Source organism: Urtica dioica, chromosome 9 (assembly GCF_054948205.1).
Source record: "Urtica dioica subsp. dioica isolate 48M chromosome 9, U.dioica_male_clone48M_v1_H2, whole genome shotgun sequence".
NCBI classification, from domain to species: Eukaryota; Viridiplantae; Streptophyta; class Magnoliopsida; order Rosales; family Urticaceae; genus Urtica; species Urtica dioica.
In genome coordinates, this window is record NC_142764.1 from 23,543,458 (window position 1) to 23,564,681 (window position 21,224).

Here is a 21,224-nt window from a genome sequence, read left to right on the forward strand (position 1 = left end):
GGCACAGAAGAAACTAGCCTAAATATTGACACAACAATAACATATGTACAGTCAGTCCTAAAAGATGGCTGAACAACAAAGAAATAACTTCATGCTCCACCCAGTTGGCATCATAATCTGAACACCCAATAAGTTGACGAAGCATAAAAATAAAATAAAAAAAGCCCTGGCACCCTGAAATACAAGTCTCTGAGTCAGATCACAGATATTCATGTCTTTTTTTTTTTTACGCATTCATGGTTATAAGAAGAACATACCACTCAGTTGTTCTTTTTGCCAGAAAGAAGACGGGATATCTGAAGCCCTCTGCTGAAAGCCTCGTTGAACAAGATCCGAGTCTGCATAGCCTGAAACCCGGGCAACCAAGAGAGAAGTCCCATCGGAGCCATGACGACGATCCCAAAGAGCATGTCGTAGAGCCGAGCGAGCGAGACCACCGTGTCCCACACCACGGTGGACTGCAAAAACGGCCTCAGCACCTGCGCGATAAGAATCACTCCCCAACCCGTTGGGATGAACGCCAAAAGGCTCGTGACGATGTCGAGAATCTTCAGCGGCGTGAACTCGAGCAGCAGAACCGCCAGGAGAACCAAGACCACGATGACGAGGAGCTGAACGAGGCGGTAATAGATGTGCTCGTTCTCGGCGTACTTGTCCCCGGCGTACGACATGACCATGTAGATCCCGACGGCCACGACCACGTAGACCCACGAGACCAAGTACACGCCGATGCTCGTGCTCTCGCCGGCGATCCCGAGCTGGTAGACGATCCCGTACTGGAAGAAGAAGAACCGGAGGTCCAGAACGATCTCCAACAGCTTTCCCCAGAGGCCGGTCGTCCTCAAGTGGTCTTGCTCCTCGTACCACCATCGCTCCCAGCTCTGCTCGGAGGTCGTGAAGATCCCACCGTTGTACCAGAGCCAGCCCATGAAGCTCTCGTAGTCATCCACGGTCTTGAGCCAGTCGAAGCCGGAAGGGTTGAACACGAACGGGGACATGATCCACGACACGACGAGGAACCAGCTCGATATCGTGAGGACGATGTAGACGAACGTATTGGCGGACAAAGGGCTGTGGGTCGCGTAGACGGTGAGGATGACTCCGAGCTCGATGGCCTTGACGAAGTGGCTCCGCGCGTAGAGCCGGTAATTCTCGGTGAAGCTCTTGTGCTGGACGACGAAGCCGCGGCCGGTGGCTCGGTACTTGGCTCCGCCGTGGAGGATGGTCCGGCCGAAGAAGTGGGTCCGCGTCCCCATCGAGAACGTGTAGAAGAGCGAGGCGAGCTGGGCCTGCATCGTGAGGAAATCCCAGATGGCCGGAAGAAATCCGTGCTCGAGGGAATTCTCGACGATCATCGGGAGAGCCGTGAAAAGGCCGAGCTGAATCACGAACTGCTGGTTCAAGACGGCTCCGAGGGCCTTGTTGTTGCTCGTGTCTTCCTTGGAGTCCTTGGCGACTTGCTCGACCCCGCTGAGGCAGAGGTAGAGGCGGCCCCAGAGGAACGTGTAGACGGTGAGGACGACCATCATGGTGTTGAAGTAGAAGCCGACGGTGGTGTAGAAGAATGAGAGCATCCGAAAGAAGTCGAGCCTGTGGCCGAGCCTGTACACGTCCCGGCTCAGGACCTGCTCGCCGTTCCCGCTCGCGACCTTGGCCTCGAACATCGAGATCTGGTTCAGCCCCACGTCCCTCCCTTTCCCGACCTGGATGTACTCGTGGTGGGTCACGTTCCCGCCGCGGAGAGTGCAATTGAACCCCGCGAAGATGTCCTCGCTGATGTTGATCACCTTCGAGGCCTTGCTGATCCCGCCGCGGCTCAGGAACCAGAACCGGTCGAACACGTCGGGGTGGCCGTAGTGCATCCTCACCTTGAGAGGGTTCGCGAGGACTCGCTGGCCCAGCGTCACGAAGCTCGTCTCCTGAGCCGACATGAACCAGGCGAGCGACGAGACCGAGCCGGTGAAGATGTTCTCGCGGACCCCCAAGATCGTCGGCTTCCGAATCCCGTGGTTGGACTTGAACTCCTCCAAGAGGTTCCTCATCTTGAGAGCCTCCTCGAAGTAGTTGTCCTGGTTCATGTCGATGGTCTGGAGCGCGTCGCCTCGGGTGAATATGATCGCGTGGTTCTGATTCTCCGGCTTGCCCTCGCCGATCTTGAGCGGGCCCGGAAGCCTCACGCGGTACACCTCGACCTCCGTCTCTAGCTCCTGGTCGTACTTGACGAGGACCGAGTAGTACTCGACTTCGTCCCGGCCCAGGTCGACCTCGTCCACGTAAGCGATCCGAAGCGCCTCGTTGCTCTTCATCAGCTGCAAAATCTCCTCGGCCCGCGGGTCTCCTTTCCCCTTGTGCTGCCCGTACAGCTGGCAAGCCACCACGTACGTGAACTTCATGAGAGCGCAACCGTATTCGTGCCCTTTGAACAGAAGGCTCACTCCGGTCACAGCCCGGTTGAGAGTCCGCCCCGGCGGCGGCGGCGGCGACTTTTCCGGTTGAACTCCGTACAGAGTTTTGTTCCGCCTCGACGAGCCTTGAGCCATAATCTTCTGAGACCCTTCTCTGATGTCCATCTCGGAAGCCCCGTCGAGGAAGGCGAGCATCTTGAGGGCTCTGTAGTAGTACATCATTCCCCGCACGGTGCGGGAGAGCGTTTGGCCTCGGTACGAAGCCCAGAGCCGGAGATCCCCTTTCTTCTTCTCCCAAATCTCGGCCTCGTCCTCCAACCCGTCCCTCCTCATCCGCTCCATGAAGTTCGCCCACTCGTCCTCGTAGATCTTCTGAAGATAGAACAGCGTGGAGATTCCGTCCTCGTTCTCGCGCTTGAGCGCCTCGGTCTTGAACACGACCTCCTCGTCGTAGTAGGGCGTGAGGACGCTGAAGGCCACCATCTTCTCCACGAACGGGGCCCGAGGCATGTTCATGAACAGCGAGTTGCTAAAAAACGCGATCCTCCTCCGCGCCTCGATGTTTTTGGGGACGTCGTGCATCGAGTCCCGCGAGGTCAGGATCGTCCGGATCCGCCGGAGCTGCCTGTAGAAGTCGGCGTCCTCGAACGACGGGAAGTCGATTGCGTTCACGAAGAGCAGCCCCGACTCGTCCGGGCTCAGGCTCGCCAGCCCTTCCTCCCTCAGCCGCCGCATCGACTTCTTCTCGACGGGAAGCTCTCTGACGCAGAGCTCGTAGAGCGCCTGAAGAAGATTCACCGCCGCGCCCATCTCCCTCTTCCGGTTGTTGAGAAGCTCGAGGAGCGCGATGAGCTTCGTGTGGACTCGGCCGAGAAGCCTGAGGTCGTGCTCGGCCGCGAACTTGCCCCTCTGGACGGAATCGTCGACGTGGCTGAAGAAGCGCTCGAGGATGAGGTACTCCTCGGTGCCGTATCGGACAATGACGAACATGAGGTGCTTTACGCTGTCGTAGACCTCGGTGATTGCGCAGCGCCGGTACTCGTTCTTGCAGATCTTGAACCAGATTGACCAGTCGGGCTCGTGGCCGAGCTCGGCGAGCTCGGCGGCCTGGCTCAGGGCGAGGAGGAGCTCGTTGCCGAGGAGGAAGCACGGCCACCGGATCACGCGGATGTTCCAGCAGTTTGGCGGCAGCTCGAGAAGCTCTTGCTCTGCGTCGCTGATAATGTCTTCTTCGCGGAACGAGATCATGATCTCGTTCCATATCAGCGCGAACCGGGTCGCCTCCACCTGGCTCGACTCGATCTTCTTGTACGCCTGCCCCAGCCCGTACCTCAGCTTCAGCCTGCGCCCAAAATTCATTTCATTTACATCTTTTTTTCAACGAAATTCAGCTAAATGCCTTCATAAGAAGTTCATTTTAAGGGTATTAATCAAAGTTTGAAACTTTTTCTTTTGGGGTTTGATAACTGTGGTTTTCGGGTTAGACCCGACAAAAATCTACGAGGCCCTGACATTACTCTAGTGGCCCCAGTTGTTCCGTCCAAGTGAATCGGATTTTTTTTTTCCATACAGCTGTAATGTATGTAGTTAAAAACTGAAACTTGTCAAGTACAGACAGAGCTAAATATTTCCATATTTCGTAAAGCTAATACCGAGCAAGCTATGACAAGTAACCGAAAAAAAAAAAAAAAAAAAAAAATGGGCATCACCTGTGGATGGCGTCGCGGAGCTTCTTGGCGACGGTGAGGTCGGATCGGAGGAGCTGCTCCTCCGGCATGAGGTTGAATTGCAGAGCGCTGGCGAAGAACTGGAAGCGGAGTCGGAGCTGTCCCATGTTGCGGATCTCCCCGAGGTGCGAGAGCAAGCCGATGACGGCCCCGACCACGGACGAGAATATGGCGTACCATATCTGCAGGTCCATCAGGTAGATGAGCACCACCGGGAGCCACAGGAGCACCACCGCGATCTCGTTCGTGCTGTTGAAGAACTCGTGCCACTTGTAGTTCCCCCGGAGCTCCAGCAGCGCCCTCGTGGGTCCCACGAGGGGCCTTATCTGGAGGAAGTAGCTGAACGTGAACTTGGCCGAGAGCACCGCGACCCAGAAAGCCGAGTACTTGACGTTGTCCACGAGCCCTTCCCTGAGCCCTCTTCCCACGAAGATCGGGGTGTAGAACCACCACGTGAGCCACGAGACGGGTCGGAAGTCGAGCTCCTCGACGGAGTTCCTCACCCACGGGACGATGAAGAGCGCGAGCGCGAGCGCCTCCGGCGAGAGGAACGCCGCCGCGGCCTTGAGGAACATGAGGACCCTCGCGTTCGCCTCGTCGGACCACCCTCTCCGGCGGCCACGGTCCGACTGTCTCTGGGTCCATATCCGAGCGTAGAGCACCGAGAACGCGACGGTCCATCCCAGAGCCGCCACGGCCTTCAGAACCATCCTCACAGCGACCCATTTGGTCCGCCGCGTCACGAGGCTGTACTGAGTCCCCGCGTCGAGGACGGCTTGGAGGAGCCTCAAACCCGCCCAGGTGACGAACACGGAGAGGAGCGCCACCTGGGAGTCCCGGCTCTGGAGAGACCGCCACGGTGGCGCTGAGCTGTCGTCCCAGGCCGTGATCGCCGCCGCCTGCAGAAACAGAACCAGCATCACCCAAAGCCTGTCGAAGCTCCGGAAGAGGTTCCAGAAGGAGCGTTGCTCGACGAAGCCCGTCTTTCCGATCCGGTCCCGCTTCGGAGTGGTCGCGAAGAACTTGCTCTCCAGCCTCAGAGGCCACCTCAGCGAGGCGAAGCACCGGCGGCTCCAGAAGAACTCGTTGAGGTCGTCGTAGTTCCGCCACGCCGAGTGCGGGGCTTTCCCTCCGCGGCTGCCCTCGGCCTCGGCGGAGATCGTCTGGTAGATCGGAATCACCACGCTCTTCAGGAACCCGCACTCGCCGGAGACCGTCGGCGTGAACGGCCGGCCGGTGTCCCGGTCGATCCGCTCGTCCAGGACGTTGTTCAGCTCCATGGCCATGTGGTGGTAAATGTAGCAGATACACTCCGGGACGAACCTCAGATTCCCGGCCTCGCCCCAGACGAGGAGGAACAGCGAGGCGTACAGAATCTCCCGCCGGACGGCGACTGCGTCGCCGCCGCGGCGGGCGGCGAGGACGACGTTGGACTTGCGGCCGAGGAAGGAGCACCACTGCGTGTAGTTCTGGAGGAGCTTCCGGCGGAATCGCCGGAGCACGGCGGGGTCGAGGGAGTCCGGCGAGGACGGCGGGCTAGGGAGGCGCATCTGAGTGTTTGCCAGGTGGAGGACGAGGTGTTCCCTCTGGTTCCGTACGCTGTCTCGCTGGAACCCGAACGATACGCCGAGCCAGTCCAGGAGGTCGTACGATGGGTCCCACTCCACGAACGGCGGTCGGGGGAGATCTCCGGCGGTCCGGAGCGCCGCCGCCGCCGCTCGGACCTCGGTGTAGCGGAGCGACGGGTGGTCCGCGAGGACGTCGTTGATTGGGATTATGTTGTAGGGGTTGAGAGGCGGAAGCGGACGCGCCGGTGGCGCGTGGTTTGATGAGCGCGTGGGTTGTCTGCTCGGCATCATCGCCGGCCGGTTGTTGCTGACGCCGAAGTTGTCGAAGTTCATCTCTTTATTTTTCTTTTTTAATTTTCTTTTTGTCTTTCTGGTTTCATTTTTTGAAAGAGAGAGAGAGAGAGAGAGAGAGGGTTGAGTGAGGCGAAGAACTCACACTGATGAGTCAGCGACGCTACGGCAAAGTGTTGTTTCTTATTTGGGGTTGTTTTTGTCTTTGCAAGTGTCGGATAATAAATATAAAAAAAACTGTCTTTATGTTGGCACGCGCGCGCGCGATTATCTGTTTCACACGCGAATTCGTGTGTTGGTGGAAAACCGGGGTTGGGACCTATAGTGTCCGTTGGGAAGAGTATCTGTGATCGATACCCATGACGAAGCCACGCTTACGCACTAGTTTTTTTTTTCTACAGTTACGACATCTCTGCTTACGTGATTCGTTTCGCTTAGCTGCCTAACACTCTTTTTTTCTTTTTTCTTTTTTCTTTTTTCTTTTTTCTTTTTTCTTTTTTTACGACAAAGAAACCTTGTCATTAATTGTTTTTCTTTTTATTGCTCACAATCATTAATCCGTGTTTGGTAAATCATCTCACACAACATAGGAAATAGAATTTATGAAATGATGTATAACAATGAATATATTATTGAAATAAAAAGTTTAGAGTATTTTATTTTAGTTTACTAGAAGGGAAACAATAAAGTATTTGGTACAACATCTAAATTGGCAATTTCATCATAATTGTTACATTATAAATCGGACACTCAAACGGTCATTTGAACGGTGTATTTAAAATATAATTAAGAAAATAACGTAAAAAAATAATTCAAAGGGAAAATGATAAAATTAGCATTTAATTATCACCATTTAAACATTATATGATGCATGTTCTGTAAAAATTAAAATTCGTATTATTAAGAAAAATTACTCGTAATAAGCCACACTTAAGATTTACAAATTGTAAAATACCAATTTCTTCTTAAGTAACATTCATAGCTTAAATTGTGGACATTTTTTATGAGTTTAATTCACCTACCTAGTATAATTAAAATAATGGTCGAATTGTCATTTAGATACCCATTTAAATTAGTTGAATGATTTCTAATTTTTTGCTAAAAAAAATACATAAAATTGATAATGGTCCATTAGTAGTATGTCAAACAGACTGAACGTTAATATGCCCATTTTTTAACTCTTCATGGGGATTTAGGTTTTTCTTCTTGGTCTCTTATCTTTTAGGCTTTCGATTGATACCCTGATTTAATCAGTAGAGTACCTCTGACTTGAGGTGGCTAGAGGCAAAGTTTTATCTAAAATAGATTTTAGTTTCATCTCTTAAATAAACTTCATTTCTCCCAAAGATGCTTTTCCGTGTCTCAACGTCCCTCCACTCCCCTACGACCGCTTTTTCTTCTTCAGATAAGCTTTGTGTATTCGATATTCTCCTCTAGTCTATGTTTTTTAGGTAAGTATTCGTGGTGGTGCGAAGTTATCCATCCAATTGTTGGCCATCGGTTGATTTGAGAGTTTTATGATGGTGAATAGCTCGCCATCACGAGCCGTAATCTCAAAGCGACTCGCAACCTCGAAGACCTAGATCTTCTACTCCTCCTAGATGTGGATGAAGTATTTCGTTTCTCCATGTATGAGCTAATTCCCTCTAGTGCTTGTTTTCCTCGACGACGACAGATCCTCGTGCAAGTCTCGGCCTCCCTGATTGGCATCCTCTAGTACCATCACTACCTATAGTGGTGTGGACTAGGGGATGCCATTTAGAATCTGCCATTTTTTGTGGTAAATCGTCCTCATTCATTGCTCATGTCGATTTCTATCCTGATGTTCCTCTCGGTGAGGGATACTATGGTTCTCTCGAGTGAATATAACTTCCCCGACTATATAAGTTTGGTAGTGATTGGGATGGAGGGTGGTGGGTATAATTGCGACGTACCTTGGAGAGTGATTCATGGATGAGGGTTTCTTTGAGTTATTTCTGTTATGAATTTTATCATTCTATTAGATGTTTTGCTTGGATTAATTTCTGATTTTGGACGAAAGAGCAATTAGTTTCTCGATGTTTGTGTGGTTTATTTCCAGTCGTCGAGAGTCTAGTTGTGAATCATTGTTGACTTGGGGTCTTATTCTTCTTGATTGGAAGATGTTATGTATTTGTACTTTAGCTATTACGTCATGTATCTTATAAATTGCATGAGACTTGCGAGAAATATGGTTGGATTTTTAACTATCTTGATCTAATAATAGTCGCATATATCTTATACAAAAGCTTAAATTTGATCGAAGTTTCACACAAGCCTAAATTTATCCGCATATAAATGAATTTTTGCATAGTATTGTCTATGCATACATGTAAATATTACAAGAATTAAAATAAAATATTAAACATCGGTTAATCTCAATTAATTTTATTAAAATTTTAGTAAATATTAACCTTAATTTAAATATTTGCTAAAAAATGCTTAACTTCAATTAATTTTTTTTATTCAAAATATTTAAAAAAATTGGAATAAAATTTAATTAATGTCGGTTAACTCTTTTTAAACTGCTTAAATTTTAATAACTTAAATTTTCAGCTCCAAATATTGTCCATTTTGATCATATGCAAGAGCGAAAAAAAATGAGTGAAAAGTTTTATTTTTTCAAACGACAGCTAATTTATCTTAATTCTTTTTAAAATTTATCATATGATAACATTAATGAAAGAGAAGATAAGTGTTATATATCTTGGATATGAGTAGGAGGGTGATGGTCTAAGTAAATAACACTTACCTTTCTTTTATATGCAAATTCAAATTATGGTCTACAAGAAAGATAACGGCCACGTTTCAGGAGCACGAGGGTGATGGCGCATGAGGATATTATATATCTTGGATATGAGTAGGAGGACAATTGAAATAAAATTAACAAAGACATTTAAAAAAATATAACAAAAAAGTTAAAAAAGTCGCTTCATAATATGAAAATTTAGTGGTTTTGAAAATATTATATATGTATATATGGATTAATTTGTAAATTAAACGTTGTAAAGGTTTAAAATTATAATTCTAAAAAAACATAGTCTAAAAAAAATATAAAATAAAAATGAATTGGAAGTGTAAAATACTATTCATTGATGCGAGATATATTTTGCATCAAAAATCTGTATCAGAGATGTTCTTACGTTTTCAGAGAACATTTTTAGCTATGTTAAGAAATTGTCCAAAACTTTTCAAATTTTCTAACTGTTTGTAGGCCTGTCTGAATTCCTTTCTTAAATGTTCAAGCATTCAAATTTCTGCGTAAACATATACAATTGCCAAGTAGGCAATAAATAAAGCAATAAATTCAGACTGTGAAAGTGCCCGTAGCCTGTAGGTATTTCAGAGTACTTAAATAAAACAGTTTTTTGTTTATAAAAAATAAACTATCAAACAATATATATTTTTTTTAATAATTTGATTTAATGACTATGATTCGATGTGTACTCGCATATGATATTATTTGCTTATTAACTTAATCAAAGGGGGGACATAGATCGCTTAAAGACAAAAATGTAGGCTCTCTTTATGAAGTTCAATCAGTAGTTTATGTGTGCATTTATTATTTTTTTACTATGACTTGCTTGGGAAAACAAAAATAAAAATAAACCACTTTTGGATACCTTTTGGAATGTTTATTCTTGGAATATAATTGAGATCCACTAAAGACTAAAAATATTAAAAAGAAATATTAAAATTTGTAAACGTAACGCTCAAAGAATCTGTGTAGCAAAAGCAAAGGTGTTAAATGGTGAAGGTTTCTTTTTCTAATAATTGTTAGGTGTGTATCGTTAAATTTTGTAGTACAATTATATGTGGCATGTCACGTGGCCCTATCGTGGGCTTAGTCCGTTTAGATGCAGATATGGGCCCAACTCAGTTCCTCCAACATTCTTAGAGGCATTCCAGCTAAGACCAACGGTAAAGCCATAAGAAGATGGAGATTGTTGCACTCCATCTTCAAACTCATATAAATTCTCTATATTTGAATATGATTTAAATAATATATCTTCATATTTGAAGATGCATTATTTAATCTCTATAATTTTTTTAATACTCAAAATTTAATTTATAACTATAATTTAATACTTTATATGTATTACTTATTTATTTATAAATTAGTGCATTCTAAAAAATCATTTATTCAAATAAGATTCATACTTGAAAAAAAAATTAAAAGTACTTCAATATAATAGAAATCACAATATTTTACATAGACAATTAAAAAAATAAAGAAATTTAAAAATTACATAATTAAAAAAATTAAGTCACTATACTACATAGACAACAAAATAAAGATATTAATTTTGTAGTTGGACTAATATGAACAAAATTCATTTTTTGGGTAAATTTGTAATATATAGAAATAATAATGGGTTAAAACTAAATTATAAAAAGTTATAGTGGGAGATAATATACTTTGGATATTCTTTGAAGAAGATGTAAAATAGAGATTAAAAAAAATGGTCATTGATATAAAGATGTAAAATAGAGATGAAAAATGAAGATGGATTGGAGATGATCTAAGAGCATCCGCAATGGATCTCTATTTTAGAGATAGAGATAGAGTTTGCTCCACAATGCATATTCAATTGCATCTCTATTCTCCAAATATGGAGTTGATTTCAACAGTGTATCTCCAAATATGGAGATGCACTATTCCATCTCTATATTTACCTCAAACTTTTAAAAATTATATTATTTGCCCAAAATTTAATTTATAACTACAATTTAGTACTTATATGTATTATGTATATATTTGTAAATTAGGGTATTCTAAAAATTATTAATTAAAAAAAAACTCATACTTGAAAAAATAAAATAAAATTACTACAATAGAAATCACAATATTTTACATAGACGATTAAAAAAACATCAAGACATTTAAAAATTACATAATTGAAAAACTTAAGTCACAATACTACATACAAAAAAAATATATAGTGGGAGAGGATGTATGTATGTACAAAATTAATAATATTTATGTATTTGGACTAATATGAATAAAATTAATGGTGTTGGTCAAATTTATAATTTATAAAAAAATAATGGGTTAAAACTCAATTGTAAAAAATATAGTGGGAGATGATATACTTAGAATATTATTTAAAGCAGATGTAAAATAGAGATGGAGTGCAGATAAAATATACTGTTCACTGATGTAAATATGTAAAATAGAGATGAAAAATAGAGATGGATTGTGGATGGTCTAAGAAAATATTCTTTGAGCGAAAAAAAGCTAAGAAAATATTGAAAAGTGGGAGAAAATTATAGTAAAAGTGTTTTTGTACATGTAATATTTTATTTTAATTTCTTCTAAAAATAGTATTTTTTGTAACAATAAACTGTTTAGTTATTATATCATCGAACCGGACGCACAACAAAATCGTAGATGAAGATACAGAGTTTGTTTCCCACAGCAGAATTATCTTATCAAAGAAATGCATTGTTTTTTACTATTTTCCCATCCCAAGTCTGCGTCAAAATTCTTGGATTTTTACACACAAAAAAAAAATTAAAAAAAAAATAAAAGATTTTTGCAATTGCTAAATTCCTATGAAAAATTAATCACAAGTTAACGGATTTCATTATCAAATTCAAGCTTTTAAATTTTAAATGTAATGAGCAACATCGACTCCAAACGGAGATGAAATCCTATGATTTTCAATAAAATATTAATGATTCTGATGAGATTTAATATGTTCCTCGATAGTATAATTTTAAATGGAAAAAATTGATTTTAAAAATAATGTATTTTTGGTATAAAAAATGTCAAAAGTCAAGTTTTGCAATAAAGTACTGAGTGAGGCTATGTGCAATCACACGGCAAAATACCAAATATAGCGTGTTTGTTTCCTCCAACCAAATGCTATGTTACACGACAAATTTACCGTGTGATATAGTATCTCACTATATTTGGTGTGATACTATATCTATCACACAATACAATTTTTTTTATTAATATATATGACTAGCAATATATATATATATATATATATATATATAATCATATAAATTTTCATACAAAAACTTATAAATTAATTACAAAAACACATTAATACAAAGTTCAGTTAAAATATAAAAAACTTAAACATAGATTACAAAGTTAAAATTAAACACACCAAATAAACGTAAAAAAAAAAAAAAAAAAAAAACATAACATGTGCCTCTAATCCTTACCCGACTCCGTTCACGAGTACGTATTAAGATTTTGGATCTCGAACGTGTCCTCTAAGATAACAAAACGACCGAACTATATAAATGATATAGAGTATAAATAAAAGAGGTAATAAACTCTTACCGAGGTTTAACGATAATTGGACGACATTCCCGTTGAGCTCCAACAAAGAGGTTTGTCCACTAAAAAAAAAAAAAAAATGTTACACGCTCATAGCTCACCTATAACCCAGCCCAATCTCTCTATCAAGTTCAGAGTAAAAACCCATTTACACTTTCTCAAACCCATGCACAACGCAAGAGCATATCAGATTAGTTGTAGTGTTGCTGAGCGTCAACGCAAGACGGATCATGGAAGGGAAACAAATACTTGTATTGCTTCAACACTATGCGTCGTATGGCTGCAAAAACGACATGCTGGGAAGCAATCGAGATTCACAAATACCCCCCCAAAACATTATGCATCCATGTTTTTTTTTAGGGAAATGATTTATGGCATGGGCCACGATTTTTGACGATCCACTCAGACAACGCCACGTGTCTCCCAAAAGTGATAAAGAGACACGTGGCGTTGTCTGAGTGGATCGTCAAAAGTCGTGGCCCGTGCCAAATAGCATTCCTCTTTTCTTTAACACATTAATTCTCTCGTGATCAGATGATGACACCATCTACCAGTAATCGAGACACGAACAATGGCCGTCTTTGAAACGGTGAAACCGAAGCCTATCCCTGACCACAATTTCCCGCCCCGTCACGGCCGAGATGTGCTTCACCGCCAGGTGGCAGTCCTCGCACATCCTCAGGTTCTTCACCACCCGGATCGGGCCCGGGCCCGCGTCCGGGCCCGCCCTCGCGAGCCAGAAGGCGATCGCGAGCCTCTCGCTGTGGTAGCGCAGAGCCAGCTCTCTCTCCTCCTCGCCGTCCACGTCGTGCAGGAGCGGGCCCGCCGAGCCCGCCACGTAGCCGGCCTCCCTGCAGCGCGCCATCAGCGCGTCCACGTGGCGGAATATCTCAGCGCCCATCGACTTGTCCCCGTTCTTGAACACGTACGGCCTCCGGTGCACCTCCACCGCGCTGAACCCCACCTCCTTCCTCAGCCGCCGCCGCACCATACCCTCCCGCGCCGCCTCCACGCCGGACACTTCCCCGCCCACCGCGCGGAGATTAGACAGCGCCACGTGGTGCCCAGCGTTCCCTGGCTCTATCTCGATCAGCCGCCTCGCCACCTCAGCGCCCAGCTCCACCTGCCTGTGCATTAAAATGGGTGAAGAAGTTTACCCATTCCAAACAGTAATTTTTTTTTTACAAAATAGTCCATAATAGTCATATTCTTGTGGTACCTAACATAGCCTAATCGATAATTACACGTTACCTCCGAAGGAAGGTCGTGACTTTAATCAATATTGACAGCAAAACTGTCCCTAGAAAAATGTCATATCCTAAGTTTTTAGTAAAATAATTAAATTTACACTTTTTTTATACTGTCATTAAATATTTTGACGCTATATAAAAGCAAGTTTAACACTTTTAAATTTTACAATCACACTAAAATGAAAAAAAAATTATTGAAACCTGATACTCACTCAATTTGGCCTAATAGAACGACTAAAAGAAACAAAATTTTCAGGTTTATTATAATAGAACCGTTAAAAGAAACCAATTTTGATATAACGGTTAATAACATAAACCGGCCAAAATAATTTTTTGAGCAATTTGAGAGGTAAAAAAAAAAAAAAAAAAAGCCTAGGATTACTTACCTATGCATCTTGCAAGCCCCGAGCAAGGCCGTCCAGGCGGCGGTGGGGACGGGCCCGTCGAGGTCCAGCAGAAAGCTGTGGGCCTCGCGGACGAGCCCGGCCCGGCCCAGCGCGTCCACCAGGCACACGTGGTGCTCCGGCGCCGGGGCGGCGATGCCGGAGTAGATCCGGCGGGCCTCGTCCACCAGCCCCGAGTGAGCGCACGCCGACAGGACCGCCACGAGGGTCACGTGGTTGGGCTGCGGGCCCATGCGCCGGAACAGGGAAACGGCCTCCGCGCCGAGCCCGTGGGACCCGCAGGCCGAGATGATCGCGGTCCACGCCACCACGTTCCGCTCCCCCATCGACTCGAAGACCTCCCGCGCCCTCTCCGCGTCCCCGCACCTGCCGTACATGTTGACCAGCGCGGTCCCGAGGACGACGTCGATCTCGAGCCGGCCCTCGAGGATCCGCTCGTGGGCCCACGAGCCCAGGCCCAGGGCTCCGAGCTGGGAACACGCCGAGAGGAGGGCGACGAAGGTGGTCGAGTCGGGGTCGAGCCCGGATTCGCTCGTCATGCGCTCGAAAGCCTCCACGGCCTCCCTGGGCCGGCCGTTCTGCTCGTACGCCGATATCAGCGAGTTCCAAGCCACGACGGTTCTCTCGGGCATTTCGTCGAACACCTTCCGGGCGGCCCTCAGATCCCCGGACCGGGCGTAGAAGGTCACGAGCCCGGCCAGGACGAAGCGGTCCGCGCCGAGGCCGCGGAGGAGCGCGTGGGCGTGCACGCGCCGGCCGAGGGGGAGGGAGGAGAGGTCGGCGCAGGACTTGACGACGGAGGTGAAGGTGTAGCTGGTCGGAGGGATTCGGCGGTGGAGCATTCGGAGGTAGAAGAGGAGAGTGTGGGCGGCGAATCCGGCGGAAGAGGAGGCTTTGAGGAGGGAGTTGAAGAGGAACTGGTCGGGGGTTTGGACGGAGAAGAGGAGGAGGCGGTGGGCGTAGTAGACGGAGCCGGCGGAGCAAGCGAGGGTCAGGAGCTTCGTGAGGAGGGCTCGGCTGCGGTGGGCTCCAGAGACGACGATGCGCGCGTGGGCTTGTCGGAGGGGTCGCGTGTGGGGACCGGCTCGGAGGAGGGCTTGATAGTCCGGTGAGTAATCGGAGAATGACTTCTGTGGACTGTGTTTCGGTTGACCTTCTATTGCCATGGGATCAATGACATGCCACTTTTTGCCGCCAACTTTAGTCCTGTGATGTATTTTAAATTCAGCAAGTACGAAACTAACCTCTAAAAATTATCAGGGTAAGTGAACGTCTATAATAAATAAGAATAAAAGACATATTTGCCCCTGAACTATGGCGTCTATAAGAGTGCACCCCCTATACTTTAAAAACTCGATATTTTCTCTTTCATCTTTGTATTAATTTCAATGTTGTCCTTCCGTCTAAAATTCTGTTAAAGCATCCGTTAAATAAGCATGTGGATATCATGTGACACTCAAAATAAGGATATTATATGTAATTCTAATTTTTATCTTGATTAAGATTAATAAAATAATATTAAATAAATAAATTAAAATAATATTAATAAAGAAAATCATTAATAAAGAATTAATACATATTCTCTCTCTCTCTCTCTAATGTTGGGTTTATCTGCGTGCGAACCGGACCGACACCAAGTCCAGCGAGCCAAGTTCTCGCGGTGAATCTCAACCGAGATCGTACTTAGGATTCTCAACCGGACCGACACCAAAACTGAACAAACTAGCCTCATGTTGAAGAGCCGAGACCTCTAGAGAAGAAGTAATTATTGTAAGAATGTCGGAAAGCTATTAAAGTCATAGTGGGTTATAAAATGAGAAACATTGAATTCATAGCAAACTTACAGACGACTGTGAAGGGCACAATCGCGGTGAACATGGACAAGCGAGCAAGGAGCAAAATCGGATATTCGGAGGTTGAAGATGAAAGGCTCATAACTGTGTCGCTAAAGCGATTTGGAGAGTGGTGGTGGTTCACGTTGAAGTGATGGGCGAGCAGAGAAGCTTCGGGGAGATTCAGAGGAGAGAGAGAGAGAGAGAGAGAGAGAGAGAGATTGTAATTGCGTATGATTTATTAATTTTATTTAATTTTAATTTTTTGAATAGATGTTAAGGGTATTTACGAAAATTCCCTCACTTTACATATATATAGTTACAAAAGTGTGTATATATAACTAACAGATCAAATCCAAAAATAAACGGAAGGACCACAAATGTTACAAGAACTGATATTAAGGGGTAAATTGATCGATTTTATAGTACAATGAGTGTATTTTCGTCACCGCCATAGTTCAGGGGGTAATTATGTCTTTTATCCAATAAATAAAGAATTAGTGAATACCGTTGGAAACCGGATGGAAATCAGTTCGGTTTCCCGTTCGAAAAATCCGACTTGGTTTGGTGATTTAAAAAAAAATGGTATTCAAGAGGAAACTTTAAGGATCAATGTAGAATAACCGTAAAATACATTTATCTTGACATTAGTGAAACTTTGAGGATCAATGTAGAATAAACAAACAATGGTTAATTGAATACTTACCTGACAATAAGATTTAAGACAAGCCATTTGAGTTGGTTTTGGAGCTTGGAAATAAAATGTAGAACAAAAACCGGAAATAGTAACGAAAAAGAAGAAGTTGACAAGGAAATAGTCGAAGTCCGTTGGACGGTTTCCTTAAAGCTTTTTATCGTCCTACTCATGTGCAGGATTACTTGAGCGACGGCCTCTCAGGATATAACTACGAACTAGACACACAAAGACACCACTTAGTGTATCGACGGCGAACTAGAACATGTGTCATAAACTATCACTAAGATAAACAAAAGAAAAATTTATGGGGAAGAAGGAAGCTCGGGAACAGTAGGAGATTGTGTTTCTCGGTGTGTTTGAAATGAGAGGAAGCTCAGCCTTTTATAGGCATACGCTCTACTCTGAGCAACAGCTCTAAACGGGTACAATAAAGCTCCATAACTCGTGATAAAGGAGATGTTACAAACCGTCAGCCTTAATGCACAGATTCAAACCGTAAGCCTTACTCAGCCTTAATGCAAAGATTCAAACCGTCCAAGCCTTAATGCACGGTGTTGAAGTTTAGAGAGAGAGAGTCGAATCTGGAGAGAAGATAAAGAAAGAGAGAATCGGAGAAGAGAGAGAGAGTGTTCCGAGACTTTGAATATTTCTTATATTTGATATTAATTTGTATCACCTATTTATACATATGGTGGGTACAAGAGAGAGTGTAATAAATACATGTGTAATAACTACTTCTAAGAAAAAGAGAATAATAAATATACACAGAGAGCAAGACATAGGAACTAACATGAGAAATAAATGCGACAATTTCCCATGTGGAATGAGTTCCAAGGAGAGGACTTCCGAGGCAAGCTCGACGCGGAAGGGCGAGCTGGCGAGCTCGACGCGGAAGGGCGAGCTGACGAGCTCGACGCGGAAGGGCGAGCTGACGAGCTCGACGCGGAAGGGCGAGCTGACGAGCTCGATTTCAACACTCCCCCTCAAACTTGACTGTATATGTTGAGGAGGTCGAGCTTGCTACATAGCTCGGAAAAGGTTGCTCGCGGAAGGGCTTTGGTGAGAATGTCGGCGAGCTGATGACCTGACGGAATGTATTCCATCTCGATTATTTTTTCTTCAATCTTTTCACTGATGAAGTATCGGTCGATCTCGATATGTTTTGTTCTGTCATGATGGACCGGATTTTTGGCTATGCTGAGAGCAGCTTGATTATCGCAAAAGAGCTTGATTGGACCTTCGATGATGATCTTGAGGTCGTCGAGAACTCTCTTCAGCCAGATGCCTTCACATACTCCACTTGCTAAGGACCTGAGCTCGGCTTCAGCACTACTTCTTGAGACAACGGACTGCTTCTTGCTTCTCCAGGTAACAAGATTTCCCCAGACGTATGTGCACATGCCTGATGTTGATCGTCTGTCTGGGACATATTCGGCCCAGTCTGCATCTGTGAATACTTCGACACCTCGACTTCGTCTTTTCTTGAATGAGAGACCAGTTCCTGGGGCAGATTTGAGGTATTGGAGAATCCTCATGACTGCGTCCATGTGAGTTTCTAAGGGATTACTCAAGAATCGACTTACCATACTCACTGCGAATCCAATATCTGGTCTCGTGTGAGTTAGGTAGATGAGTTTTCCTACGAGCTGTTGAAATCTTTCTTTGTCGGTGGCGGCCTCGTTGGTGCGAGCTAGAAGTTTCACATTGGCATCCATCGGAGTGTCAACTGGTTTGCAGCCAAGCATGCCAGTTTCTTTGAGGAGATCCAACGTGTACTTGCGCTGGAAAACAGAGATGCCCTTTTCTGATCGAGCTACCTCCATGCCGAGGAAGTATCGTAGGCTGCCGAGGTCCTTGACTTCGAACTCAGATGACAAAGTTTGCTTCAGCCTCCTGATCTCTTCCAGGTCGTCTCCGGTGATGACTATATCGTCCACATACACACTAAGAATTGTGTGCTTGCCTTGTGTGGAGATTTTTGAGAAGAGTGTTGGATCTGCTTGACTCTGCTCGTAGTCACAACGTTTGAGCACGTTGGTGAATTTTCCGAACCATGCTCGAGGGGACTGTTTTAGTCCATATAGTGACTTCTTGAGTTTGCAAACTTATTCGCTCCTTGATCTTTGTCAAATCCTGGTGGGAGTTGCATGTAGACTTCCTCTTCCAGTTCGCCGTTTAGAAAAGCATTCTTTACATCTAGCTGGATGAGAGGCCAATCTAAGTTAGCTGCTAGTGAAAGGAGGATTCTGATGGTATTGAACTTTGCAACTGGAGCGAATGTTTCTTGATAGTCAATGTCATACGCCTGCGTGTACCCTTTTGCGACAAGTCGGGTTTTGTATCTCTCCAGTGTCCCATCTGGATTGTGTTTGATGGTGAAGAGTCATCTACATCCAACAGTTCGCTTGCCTGGTGGTAGCTCGACGATATCCCACGTATCATTCTTTTCGAGGGCTTGGATCTCAGCATGACTTGCGTCTCGCCACTCGGAACTTTGAAGGGCTTCCTCGATGGAGTTCGACACTTTTCTTTCATCTAACTTCACCACATAGGCTTGGTAGCTCGTAGATAAATTCTCATAGTACACGTAATCCGCCATCCTGTATTGAGCACATGACCGATGAGGTTTTCTCAATGCAATGGGTAAGTCTGGAGATTCGATGTTACCCTGTTCAATAGTGTCGTGGTTCAAGTTCGGAGAGACATCTTGGTCGCGAGCTTGTACCGGACTCTGGGTGATATTCAGTTCGCATGGAGAGGGTTCAGAGGCTTGCGAGCTGGGAATTTCTTGACCAGGTGAGGTCGGCGAGCTGGGAATTTCTGGAACAGGTAAGGTCGGATTTTGAGGCGAGCTGGGCGAGCTGGGAATTTCTAGAACAGGTGAGGTCGGATTTTGAGGCGAGCTGAATTCTGGGTTTATGATGAGCCAATTTGGGAAGTCATTTTCGTCATTCTCCCCCTGACGAGCTGAATTGGCGAAGTAAGGACTGAACTCATGAAAAGATGCATCCATTGAGACTATGAATTTTTGTGATCGGGGTTCATAGCATTTGTAGCTTTTCTGGGTTGCTGAATAGCCAAGGAAGATGCATTTGAGCGATTTTGGTTCAAGTTTACCTTGGCTATAAGAATGGGTGAAGACTGAACAGCCGAACACTTTCGCAGGTAGGGTTGAGATGAGTCGACAGTGAGGGTATGTCTCTAGAAGGACTTGAGATGGGATTTTATAGCCAAGGACACGAGATGGCATTCTGTTTATGAGGTAGGTGGCTGTGAGGACAGCTTCTCCCCAAAAATGAGATTGGACGTTTGAGGAGAACATGATGGCTCGGGCGACTTCGAGAATGTGTCGATTTTTCCGCTCGGCTACCCCATTTTGTTGCGGGGTATGAACGCACGAGTTGGAGTGAATTATGCCATGTGTTTTGAAGAAATCGCCGAGCTCAGAATTAAAGTAATCTCGAGCGTTGTCAGTGTGGACAATTTGAATGGATGTGTCGAACTGTGTTTGGATCATTTTGTGAAAGGTTTTGAATAGATTGGATGTTTCAGATTTTTGTTTCATCATGTATATCCAACTGAATCTAGTGTGGTCGTCAACAAAGAGAAGGAACCATCGAACTCCAGTGATATTGGGAACTTTTGAGGGCCCCCATATATCACTGTGAATTGTGGTAAAAGGACAAGATGGTTTGTACGAGGTGGAGTGATACGAGCTTCGAGAATGTTTGGCGAACTCACACATGTCACACTGAATGGAATTGATATTTTTATTGATAAACAAAGAAGGAAACATTCTTTTGAGATACATGAAATTTGGATGCCATAGTCTAAGGTGATTGAGCATGATCTCTTTGTACTGGGGTGAATGTTAGGCGAGCTGACACATGGCGGGCTGATCTGGCTTGATGACATAGAGTCCGGTACTCAGCTCGGCATTACCAATCTGTCTCCCAGTGGCCTGTTCCTGAAACATACATGAACTTCCATAAAAAACAGTTCGGCACTTAGAGTCTTGGTTGATCTTATGCACAGATAAGAGATTGCATTGTAGTTGAGGCACAAAGAACACCGAGTCTAGCCTCATGGACTTCGTCAAGACAACGGTGCCAATACCAGTGACTTGAGTTTTGGCTCCGTTGGCGATGGTGACTGATATGCTTTTATTACAAGCGGAGTAAGTTGTGAATAGATTTCGATTACCAGTCATGTGATCAGTGGCACCGGAGTCGAAAATCCATGCTGTGGGATTCTCTGAGCTTACATTGAGGGCTCTAGGAGAGATACCTAGAGGGCCAATGCCCGAGTGTTCTCCATTGAGTTGGACTTGTTGAAGAAGCTTCTGGAGAATAGCGAGCTGGTCGTTGCTGAAGGGAGAGGAGTCTGAGGTCGAGGTCGAGGCAGCGGACGAGGTGGATACTAAGTTTCCGACTGAGTTAGGATCCTTAGTATCTTGGGTAGACTTCGAGCTCGGTGGTTTCCCATGCAGTTTCCAGCAGGTTTCTCGGAGGTGTCCAGGTCGTCTGCAATGATCGCAGTAGGGGCGAGGTTTGCGAGGTTTCTCTGTTGAGACGCGGGCTGCAAGAACTTCGTCTCCATGTGTGGTGAGGGCGGACGAGTCTGAGGATGAGCCCGGTGTTGTCAATGGTGCCCACAAGAAGAGTTGTAGTCTTTATTTTGTACATTTGATGTGATAAAGTCTCATGAAGACTCTTGCTTGTAATTGCCTATTCA

At 45.1% G+C, this 21,224-nt stretch overlaps 2 protein-coding genes and 1 non-coding gene across 3 annotated transcripts; all 3 read right to left on the minus strand.

Annotated features, from left to right (window-relative positions):
- Positions 1–252: 252 nt before the first annotated feature.
- GSL1 (glucan synthase-like 1) lies at positions 253–6,180 on the minus strand. The gene is made up of 2 exons (XM_089624968.1): positions 4,115–6,180; positions 253–3,747 (listed from the first exon to the last, which is right to left on the minus strand). Exons 1-2 carry the CDS (start codon positions 6,031–6,033, stop codon positions 261–263), a joined length of 5,406 nt encoding a protein of 1,801 aa, XP_089481094.1. The 5' UTR covers positions 6,034–6,180; the 3' UTR covers positions 253–260.
- LOC149385956 (small nucleolar RNA J33) lies at positions 2,558–2,638 on the minus strand. The gene has a single exon (XR_016301539.1). It is a non-coding gene; the product is annotated as a small nucleolar RNA J33 (small nucleolar RNA).
- Positions 6,181–12,808: 6,628 nt separating the features above from the next.
- On the minus strand, positions 12,809–15,149 carry LOC149385957 (Pentatricopeptide repeat (PPR) superfamily protein). The gene is made up of 2 exons (XM_089627035.1): positions 13,944–15,149; positions 12,809–13,434 (listed from the first exon to the last, which is right to left on the minus strand). Exons 1-2 carry the CDS (start codon positions 15,125–15,127, stop codon positions 12,855–12,857), a joined length of 1,764 nt encoding a protein of 587 aa, XP_089483161.1. The 5' UTR covers positions 15,128–15,149; the 3' UTR covers positions 12,809–12,854.
- Between the last annotated feature and the right edge of the window lie 6,075 nt (positions 15,150–21,224).